At 48.3% G+C, this 11,528-nt stretch overlaps 1 protein-coding gene across 2 annotated transcripts in view; it reads right to left on the bottom strand.

The window, feature by feature from the left end:
• Positions 1-11,528, bottom strand: part of TMEM116 (transmembrane protein 116) — a 55,232-nt gene that overhangs the window by 1,137 nt on the left and 42,567 nt on the right. For both annotated transcript variants that reach the window (XM_038763773.1, XM_038763771.1), the window contains exons 9-10: positions 7,412-7,556; positions 6,874-6,947 (exon numbers count right to left, since the gene is read on the bottom strand). In XM_038763773.1, coding sequence (XP_038619701.1) covers positions 6,874-6,947; positions 7,412-7,556 — 219 coding nt within the window. The remainder of the gene's footprint in view (positions 1-6,873; positions 6,948-7,411; positions 7,557-11,528) is intronic.

Raw genomic sequence — 11,528 nt, 5'->3', positions numbered from 1 at the left:
CACTCCCTTCCACGTCACAATAACTTGTTCCCTTTACCCATCCCTCCTTCCAGCCCCGGAGCACTCATGTACAAATCTGTCATTTATTTCTGTATATTCATGCCTGTCTCCCCCTTCCGAATTAAGCTCGCTGTGGGCAAGGGAGTGTGTCTGTTTACTGTTATATTGTACCCTCCCAAACGCTTAGTAAAGTGTTCTCACACACTGAGCGCTCAATAAATACTATTGACTGACTGACCAAACTGTTTCCTTGAGGAGAAGGAGGCTAGATGAGGGTTTGGTGATTTTGTGCGGGTTTTCAGTTACCCTGGCTGTCCCTCACTAGCTCGGTAATTCCCTAAACTGGTCCAGCCTGGCTCCCAGGACTTGGCCCAACTTGGTCCCAGCTATGTGTCGTCATCATCATCATCATCATCAATCGTATTTATTGAGTGCTTACAGTGTGCACAGCACTGTACTAAGCGCTTGGGAAGTACAAGTTGGCAACATATAGAGACAGCAGTGGGCTCAAAGCATCCGCCAAGCTAGCTCTCTTCCTCCCTTCAAGGCCCTGCTGAGAGCTCACCTCCTCCAGGAGGCCTTCCCAGACTGAGCCCCTTCCTTCCTCTCCCCCTCGTCCCCCTCCCCATCCCCCCATCTTACCTCCTTCCCTTCCCCACAGCACCTGTATATATGTATATATGGTTGTACATATTTATTACTCCATTTATTTATTTATTTATTTTACTTGTACATATCTATCCTATTTATTTTATTTTGTTGGTATGTTTGGTTTTGTTCTCTGTCTCCCCCTTTTAGACTGTGAGCCCCCTGTTGGGTAGGGACTGTCTCTATGTGGTGCCAATTTGTACTTCCCAAGCGCTTAGTCCAGTGCTCTGCACATAGTAAGCGCTCAATAAATACGATTGATTGATTGACTGATTGATAAAAGTCCCAGTAGCTCAATCAGGAACACTTAAACCCTTTCTCTGTCGCCAACTTGTACTTCCCAAGCGCTTAGTACAGTGCTCTGCACACAGTAAGCTCTCAATACGATTGATTGATTCTTTGTGTAGAAGACTGCACTAAGCACTTAGGAAAGTACAACAGATCCAGTCCCTACCCACAAGGAGCTTACAAATCTAATCTCTCTGGTAACTGGCCTCCACAAACTTGCCTGCTTGACTGGTTAGGCCACGGAAGCCTCAAACATGCTCAGCTGGCCGTGTGAGGGCTGGACTACATTTCCCCCGGATGCCTGCCTCTGGCCGGAGGACAGCACGTGTGCACTGTTCCCACACTGATCCCTGAATCCTTCATCTCCCTTTCCTTTGCTTCCACCACTCGCCAGGTAGGGCCCAGCCAAGAGCAAGACTGCTGGTAGACAAGTCAGGATGTTGGGTAGGGACTGTCCCTATATGTTGCCAACTTGTACTTCCCAAGCGCTTAGTACAGCGCTCTGCACACAGTAAGCGCTCAATAAATACGGTTGATGATGATGATCCACGCTTGAGTGCAGGCTCAGGTCTGGCCTATCCAGGGCCCTGAAATCCAGAGAACAAGACCTGCCCAAGCCAGTACCTACAGGCAAGGAACAGGGAGGGTAAGCGAGGCCTGGACTCATCCCTCACCCAGTCCTGGGAAAAGAACACCAAATGGGCAGTCAGAAAATCCATCCTGACGCTGACCTAGGGCTGGATATGAGATGTCAAGAGGTCATCTGGTCTAACCCCCCTCTCTCCAGGTAAGTGAACACCCAAGCCAAAGCATAGCAGATGCATAGCAGATGCATAGCAGAAGCATAGCCAATGCCCTCCCTCTGCCCCTCCGCCAAGCTAGCTCTCTTCCTCCCTTCAAGGCCCTGCTGAGAGCTCACCTCCTCCAGGAGGCCTTCCCAGACTGAGCCCCTTCCTTCCTCTCCCCCTCGTCCCCCTCTCCATCCCCCCATCTTACCTCCTTCCCTTCCCCACAGCACCTGTATATATGCATATATGGTTGTACATATTTATTACTCTATTTATTTATTTATTTATTTATTTTACTTGTACATTTCTATCCTATTTATTTTATTTTGTTGGTATGTTTGGTTCTGTTCTCTGTCTCCCCCTTTTAGACTGTGAGCCCACTGTTGGGTAGGGACTGTCTCTATGTGTTGCCAACTTGTACTTCCCAAGTGCTTAGTACAGTGCTCTGCACATAGTAAGCACTCAATACGATTGATTGATAGCAGACCAATTCCAGAGGCGAGGACATCTATGCAGTTACCCAATCATACACGGGTCATACTTTATAAAAGCAACAAACTGCTACTTAAATTTGTAAAATGATTAGTAAGCTAATACCATCATTATTGACTAGAGCGGAAGGGACAACCTGATCACCTTGTAACCTCCCCAGTGCTTAGAACCGTGCTTTTTGCACATAGGAAGCGCTTAATAAATGCCATTCTTCTAGACTGTGAGCCCACTGTTGGGTAGGGACCGTCTCTATATGTTGCCAACTTGTACTTCCCAAGCGCTTAGTACAGTGCTCTGCACACAGTAAGCGCTCAATAAATACGATTGAATGAATGAATGAATGAAATTGGTGAGTAGAATGATGCTATTTTCTTGCAGGTACAGGGTTAGCGGGTGTGGCTTCTATGAGGGCAGGGATGGTTGTCCAGGATCAGTGACTGTATATGTGTCCAACTTGGACTTCCCAAGCGCTTAGTACAGTGTTCTGCACACAGTAAGTGCTCAATAAATACGATTGACTGATTGATCAGTGGGAAGGATGGCAGTAGAAGAGACTGGAAGAGAACAGGGTGGATAAGACAGGACAGACCAGAGATATGACCGGGCCAGAGGCCCAGAGAGAGAGCCTGAAAGAGCAGAGAGTCAGAGGCCCAAGACATGAGAGTCAGAGCCCAGAGAGACAAGAGAGATGAGAGCCAGAAACCAAAGAAAAATTCAGAGTCCCATGTAAGAGAGAGAACACACCAAAGAGGGAAAGAGAGAATGTAACAGAAGCAGATCCAGACTTCCACTCAAAGATGGGGGAGAGACACCCATATCCCCTGCCTGCGCACATTTACACATGCACACACACACACACACACGCACATCTTCTCCAGGAGCAGGAAAGACCCAGCAGCAACTACTTCTCTGCCGTGCAAGTCCACCCGGGCTTGAAGGACTGCTGTCACTCCCGGGTTTCAGCACCAGGAACGGCCCCTGGAGCTCAAAAGAGCAGGATTACCCAGAGTCCAGAGCTGGGGTCGATCAATCAATCGTATTTATTGAGCGCTTACTGTGTGCAGAGCACTGTACTAAGCGCTTGGGAAGTCCAAGTTGGCAACATCTAGAGACAGTCCCTACCCAACAGTGGGCTTACAGTCTAGAAGGGGGAGACAGAGAACAAAACCAAACATACTAACAAAATAAAATAAATAGAATAGATATGGACAAGTAAAATAAATAGAGTAATAAATATGTACAAACATGTATACATATATACAGGTGCTGTCAGGAGCTAAGTTCCCAGAGGTGAGGGATGGCTTCCCCTTTGGCTTCCTTGTTGTGGCCAGTGGCCCAGAGGACCCCAAGGAGCCTACGGTAGGCTGCGATCGGCTCCTGAGTTCGACAGCCCCGGCCTAAAGTGGGCCACGCGCTATCCAGATTATTTATGAACATCTACATGAGCAGAAACTGCCAGGATTAGCCTGCTCACCTCCCTCACTCTATTTATTTATTTAGTTATTTATTTTACTTGTACATTTCTATCCTATTTATTTTATTTTGTTGGTATGTTTGGTTCTGTTCTCTGTCTCCCCCTTTTAGACTGTGAGCCCACTGTTGGGTAGGGACTGTCTCTATGTGTTGCCAATTTGTACTTCCCAAGCGCTTAGTACAGTGCTCTGCACATAGTAAGCGCTCAATAAATACGATTGATTGATCGATTAAGCCCCTTCCTCTTAGGTCCTGTGGTTTGAAGAAAAACTGGTTGTATTCTTCCCCCTCCAACCCTGTCCCATCCTTGAGGACTTATTTAGACGCCTCTTAGTGATGGCCAGGGAACAGGGATGCGGTCCTGGCTACCTGGTGTCGAGTGCTGTGGCCACGTGGAACAGCTCCCACGCGGGAGGAGGATGCAGGTCAATCGTGGACTTGTCTGGATGGAAGATCTCGAAGATCTTGGTGCTTCTTTCTTTGGGGGAGACCCAGTCGGTGTGGGAGAGGGGGACCATGAGTGTCCATTCCCCCGGGATGAAGGGGGGTGGGGGGTAATGTCCCTCACAACTGTGTGACTCCGACTCCCAGATTTACTTATTCCAGCTCTGATGAAACCTGAGATTGTCCAATCGGGGCTGAGAAGCAGCGTGGCTCAGTGGAAAGAGCCCGGGCTTTGGAGTCGGAGGTCATGGGTTCAAATCCCGGCTCCGCCAACTGTCAGCTGTGTGACTTTGGGCAAGTCACTTCTCTGCGCCTCAGTTCCCTCATCTGTAAAATGGGGATTAAGACTGTGAGCCCCCCGTGGGACAACCTGATCACCTTGTAACCTCCCCAGCGCTTAGAACAGTGCTTTGCACATAGTAAGCGCTTAATAAATGCTATCATTATTATTATGGTGGCTTTCTGGCCTACTGGGCCTTGCTGAAGCTAGTCCTCGCTCAGTCAGTCAACTGTATTTACTGGGTGCTTCCTATGTGCAGAGCACTGTACTAAGTGCCTGGACGAGTACAACAGTTGATAGACACGTTCCCTGCCCTCACCAAGATTCCAGTCTAGAAGGGGAGGCAGACATTACTATAAATTATCGATATAATAATAACGTTGGTATTTGTTAAGCGCTTACTATGTGCCAAACACTGTTCTAAGCGCTGGGGGGATACAAGGTAATCAAGGTTGTCCCATGTGAGAAGCAGCGTGGCTCAGTGGAAAGAGCCCGGGCTTTGGAGTCAGAGGTCATGGGTTTGAATCCTGGCTCCGCCACTTGTCAGCTGTGGGACCTTGGGCAAGCCACTTAACTTCTCTGTGCCTCAGTTACCTCATCTGTAAAATGGGATTAAGACTGTGAGCCCCACGTGGGACAACCTGATCATGCGCTTAGAACAGTGCTTTGCACTTAGTAAGCGCTTAATAAATGCCATTATTATTGTTATTATTATTATTATGTGAGGCTCACAGTCTTAATCCTCATTTTACAGATGAGGGAACGGAGGCCCAGAGAGGTTAAGTGACTTGCCCGAAGTCACAATGAGATTTCATTCCTCTGAAGGCATAAAAAAGACCTGATAATAATAGTGCTATTTCTTTAAACGCTCACCAGGCGCCAAGCACTGTACTGAGCACTAGGGTAGGTAAGAAGCAGCGTGGCTCAGTGGAAAGATCCTGGGCTTTGGAGTCAGAGGTCATGGGTTATTTTATTTTGTTAATATGTTTTGTTTTGTTGTCTGTCTCCCCCTTCTAGACTGTGAGCCCACTGTTGGGTAGGGACCGTCTCTAGATGTTGCCGACTTGGACTTCCCAAGCGCTCAGTCCAGTGCTCTGCACACAGTAAGCGCTCAATAAATACGATTGAATGAATGAATGAAATCCTGGCTCTGCCACTTGTCAGCTGTGTGACTTTGGGCAAGTCACTTAACTTCTCTGGGCCTCAGTTACCTCGTCTGTAAAATGGGGATTAAGACTGTGAGCCCCCCGTGGGACAACCTGACCACCTTGTAACCTCCCCAGCGCTTACAACAGTGCTTTGCACATAGTAAGCGCTTAATAAATGCCATCATTATTATTATTATTATTAAGTGGCGGAGCTGGGATTAGAACCCATGACCCCCCATCTTACCTCCTTCCCTTCCCCACAGCACCTGTATATACATATATATGTTTGTACATATTTATTACTCTATTTATTTATTTTACTTGTACCTATCTATTCTATTTATTTTATTTTGTTAGTATGTTTGGTTTTGTTCTCTGTCTCCCCCCTTTTAGACTGTGAGCCCACTGTTGGGTAGGGACCGTCTCTATATGTTGCCAACTTGTACTTCCCAAGCGCTTAGTACAGTGCTCTGCTCACAGTAAGCGCTCAGTGAACTGTATTATATGATCCTGGAACGTTTGGGAAAGTACCAGGAAGCCTTGGATGTTGTCAGAGGAAAACTAGGAGGTAATCGTATAACTTCATTTGTGGCTCCATTCTGCAGTACTTTGTTTTGTTGTCTGTCTCTCCCTTCTAGACTGTGAGCCTGTTGTTGGTAGGGACCGTCTCTATGTGTTGCTGACTTGGACTTCCCAAGCGCTTAGTCCAGTGCTCTGCATGCAGTAAGCGCTCAATAAACACGATTGAATGAATGAATGAATAAATACGATTGATGATGATGATGATGACCTCTGACTCTCAAGCCCGTGCTCTTTCCACTGAGCCACGCTGACGTGGGGCTAAGGGAGAGGTGCATAAAAGGTGCAAATCCAAGGGAAAGAGCAACGCAGAAGGGAGTGGGAGAAGAGGAAATGGGGGTCCCCTTTTCAACCTGTACTCCAGAGGAAAAGTTGACACCTCTTAGACCCAGCCACGCTGATGGGGGGCTGAGGGAGAGGTGCATAAAGGGTGCAAATCCAAGGGAAAGAGCAACGCAGAAGGGAGTGGGAGAAGAGGAAATGGGGGTCCCCTTTTCAACCTGTACTCCAGAGGAAAAGTTGACACCTCTTAGTCCCAGCCACGCTGATGTGGGGTTGAGGGAGAGGTGCATAAAGGGTGCAAATCCAAGGGAAAGAGCAACGCAGAAGGGAGTGGGAGAAGAGGAAATGGGGGTCCCCTTTTCAACCTGTACTCCAGAGGAAAACCTGACACCTCTTAGTCCCAACTGGGGGTGCCTCAGGGGGTGAAGACGCAGCAGGAGCGGTTGGTTACCTGCAGCACGTAAAGGGCCATGTGGAGTTCGGTGTTCTGCGGCATGATCAGCTTCACAATCCCCAAAATGACGGCTGTGAAGACACAGAGGGGGAGCCTCAGGATCTGGCCCTGATGGTCAGCTGGTAGGGAAGGGCCCCAGGATGGAGCAGCCAAACGGGGATGAAGACTGGGAGCCCCCCGTGGGACAACCTGATCCCCTTGTAACCTCCCCAGCGCTTAGAACAGTGCTTTGCACGTAGTAAGCGCTTAATAAATGCCATTAAAAAAAAACAAAACGTGAAAATAAGCACTGGCCCGGATGTGGGTCACTGCCTCGCCTCTCTAGTCTCGGGAGCAGAGCAGGGAATCCTGATTGGGTTTGCTCCAAGCGGACCACGGTTGAGGTGGGAGAGGTCAGGAAAGGACACTGAGGATTGCTCGGTAAACTGAAGACTAGAAGGACATGCTCTCCTGGCAAGGGCCAGCCACCCGGTCCAGCACGCTCCCATTCCCCCGGCCCAGGCCCCCAGCGAGGCCCCCCCCTCGAGCCCCTTACCTGGGCCCCAGCAGAAGAAGAAGGCGGCTGGGTAGAAGCGCACCCGCTGCTCCACCACGCGGATCATGGCCCACTGCTGGTCGCCCAGGAAGCCCGTTGACTTCACAAACTTCTTGTAGAGCATCTCTGCCCGGAGGAGCAATGCCTGCAATCAATCAATCAATCAATCAATCGTATTTATTGAGCGCTTACTATGTGCAGAGCACTGTACTAAGCGCCTGGGAAGTACAAATTGGCAACACATAGAGACAGTCCCTACCCAACAGTGGGCTCACAGTCTAAAAGGGGGAGACAGAGAACAGAACCAAACATACCAACAAAATTAAATAAATAGGATAGAAATGTACAAGTAAAATAAATAAATAAATAGAGTACTAAATATGTACAACCATATATACATATATACAGGTGCTGTGGGGAAGGGAAGGAGGTAAGATGGGGGGATGGAGAGGGGGACGAGGGGGAGAGAGGAAGGAAGGGGCTCAGAGGAAGAGCCCCTCCCTCTGCAGAGGGAGGCAGCAAGTGGGCGGCTTACCCCGCCCCGAGCCTTCGGCCCTGCTCCCAAAAGAGACCTCGGACTGGCCCTTCCAATCAATCAATCAGTCGTATTTATTGAGCGCTTACTGTGTGCAGAGCACTGGACTAAGCGCTTGGGAAGTCCAAGTCGGCGACATATAGAGACGGTCCCTACCCAGCAGCGGGCTCACAGTCTAGAAACTTCCACACCTGCTCCGTCCACTTTCTCAGGGTGGCCCACTCCTTTCGTAGAACTTTAAATAATAATAATGATTGTGTACTAAGTGCTTACTACGTGCTGGGCGCTCTACTAAGCACTGGGGTAGACACAAACAAATCGGCTTGGGACCAGTCCCTGTCCCACATGGGGCTCATCATCATCATCATCATCATCATCATCATCAATCGTATTTATTGAGCGCTTACTATGTGCAGAGCACTGTACTAAGCGCTTGGGAAGTACAAATTGGCAACATATAGAGACGGTCCCTACCCAACAGTGGGCTCACAGTCTAGAAACTTCCACACCTGCTCCCCACCCACCCACCCACCCACTTTCTCAGGGTGGCCCACTCCTTTCATAGAACATTAAATAATAATAATGATTGTGTACTGAGTGCTTACTACGTGCTGGGCGCTCTACTAAGCACTGGGGTGGATACAAACAAATCGGCTTGGGACCGGTCCCTGTCGCACATGGGGCTCATCATCATCATCATCATCATCATCAATCGTATTTATTGAGCGCTTACTATGTGCAGAGCACTGTACTAAGCGCTTGGGAAGTACAAATTGGCAACATATAGAGACAGTCCCTACCCAACAGCGGGCTCACAGTCTAGAAACTTCCACACCTGCTCCCCCCACCCGCCCACTTTCTCAGGGTGGCCCACTCCTTTCATAGAACATTAAATAATAATAATGATTGTGTACTGAGTGCTTACTACGTGCTGGGCGCTCTACTAAGCACTGGGGTAGATACAAACAAATCGGCTTGGGACCGGTCCCTGTCCCACATGGGGCTCACAGTCTTAATCCCCATTTTACAGGTGAGGCAACTGAGGCACAGAGAAGTGAAGTGATGGCAGACGAGTGGCAGAGCCGGGATGAGAACCCAGGTCCTTCTGATTCCCAGACTGTGCTCTATCCACTAGGCCACACTGCTTCTCGCAGCAGTGGCTCCCCTCCTTCATTCAGTCATTCAATGGTATTTATTGAGCACTTACTGTGTGCAAAGCACTGTACTAAGGGCTTGGGAGAGTACAGGGAAGAAGTGTGGCTCGGTGGAAAGAGCCCGGGCTTTGGAGTCAGAGGTCAGGGGTTCAAATCCCAGCTGTGTGACTTTGGGCAAGTCACTTCACTTTTCTGTGCCTCAGTTCCCTCATCTGTGAAATGGGGATGCAGACTGTGAGCCCCCCGTGGGACAACCTGATCACCTTGTAAACTCATCAGTGCATAGAACAGTGCTTTGCACATAGTAAGTGCTTAATAAATACCATAAAAAATAAAATAAATAAAAATACAATATAGCAACAGACACATTCGGCCCACAACGAGCTCACAGTCTAGAGGGGGAGACAGATATTAATAAATAAATAAATAAATTACAGATAATAATAATAATGATGATGATGATGGCATTTATTAAGCGCTTACTATGTGCAAAGCACTGTTCTAAGCGCTGGGGAGGTTACAAGAGGATCAGGTTGTCCCATGGGGGGCTCCCAGTCTTCATCCCCATTTTACAGATGAGGTAACTGAGGCCCAGAGAAGTTAAGTGACTTGCCCAAGGTCACACAGCAGACACGTGGCAGAGCCGGGATTCGAACATCTGACCTCTGACTCCAAAGCCCGGGCTCTTTCCACTGAGCCACGCAGTGTGGCCTAATGGGTAGAGCCCAGGCCTGGGAATCCTAAGGAACTGGGTTCTAATCCCGGCTCCGCCACTTGTCCGCTGTGTGACTGTGGGCAAGTCAGTTCGCTTCTCTGTGCCTCAGTTCCCTCATCTGCAAAATGGGGATTGAGACTGTGAGCCCCAGGTGAGACAGGAACTGTGTCCAACCCGATTTGCTTGTATCCACTGCAGCACTTAGTACAGCGCTTAAGGTAAGCGCTTAAATACCACAATTATTATTATTACTATCCTCTTGTTTGATTTTTGGGGTTCTATATCAATCAATCAATCGTATTTATTGAGCGCTTACTGTGTGCAGAGCACTGGACTAAGCGCTTGGGAAGTACAAGTTGGCAACATATAGAGACAGTCCCTACCCAACAGTGGGCACACATCAGCAGGGAGGAGGCAGTGGCTGGGTTTTGCTTCTGAGGCCTGTTATCTGGGTGCTCCCAAGCGCTTAGTACAGTGCTCTGCACACAGTAAGCGCTCAATAAATACGATTGATTGATTGATTGATTGTGAGAAGCCCATGATGTCATGCCTGTGTCAAACAGGAGACAGATCAGCTGAAAGCTGTATGGACCAATCTCCCCCTTCTAGACTGTGAGCCCGCTGTTGGGTAGGGACCGTCTCTATATTTTGCCAACTTGTACCTCCCAAGCGCTTAGTACAGTGCTCTGCACACAGTAAGCGCTCAATAAATACGATTGAATGAATGAGTGAATCCTGGGTGAGGATGGTCAGTGGATGAAAGAGCAACCCATCAATCGTATTTATTGAGGGCTTACTGTGTGCAGAGCACTGTGCTTAAGTGCTTGGGAGAGTGCAATATAACAGAGTGGGTAGACATGTTCCCTGCCCACAATGAGCTTATGGTCTAAAGAAAGAAATGGGAAATGCTGTGGAGGGAGGGACCAAGGTAGTTGGGCAGCCAGAGGATGTGGGTTCTAATCCTGCTCTGCCATTTGTCTGCTGTGTGACCTTCAGCAAGTCCCTTAACTTCCCTATGCCTCAGTTACCTCATCTGTAAAATGGTGATTAAGACTGTGAGCCCTATGTGGGACAGGAACTGTGTCCAACCCGATTATCTTATATCAACCTTAGCACCTGGCACAAAGTAAGCACTTTACAAATATCATTAAAAAAAAGTTTTGCAGGCCAAACAGAAAACAGGAGGGGCTGATCAACTGTGAAAATCACTTTTGAGACTGATAAGGATGGTTCTGGGAACTGCCCTTGGCTATTTTCCTTGGAGATGGAAACTGGGTTTCCACTTGGGCAATTAGCAGCTTTTTTTCAATCAATCAATCAATCAATCGTATTGAGCACTTACTGTGTGCAGAGCACTGTACTAAGCGCTTGGGAAGTACAAATTGGCAACATATAGAGACAGTCCCTACCCAACAGTGGGCTCGCAGTCTAGAAAGGGGAGACAGAGAACAAAACCAAACATATTAACAAAATAAAATAGAATAGATACATACAAGTAAAATAAATAGAGTAATAAATATGTACAAACATATATACAGGTGCTGTGGGGAAGGGAAGGAGGTAAAACGGGGGGGGATGGAGAGGGGGACGAGGGACGAGGTCATGGGTTCTAATCCCAGCTCCGCCACTTATCAGCCGCGCGATTTTGGGAAAGTCGTTCATTCATTCAATCGTATTTATTGAGCGCTTACTGAGTGCAGAGCACTGTACTAA

This window comes from Tachyglossus aculeatus, chromosome 21 (assembly GCF_015852505.1).
Source record: "Tachyglossus aculeatus isolate mTacAcu1 chromosome 21, mTacAcu1.pri, whole genome shotgun sequence".
Lineage (NCBI taxonomy): Eukaryota > Metazoa > Chordata > Mammalia > Monotremata > Tachyglossidae > Tachyglossus > Tachyglossus aculeatus.
The sequence above is the reverse complement of the archived record's forward strand: the minus strand, read 5'-3'. Positions and strand labels throughout refer to the sequence as shown.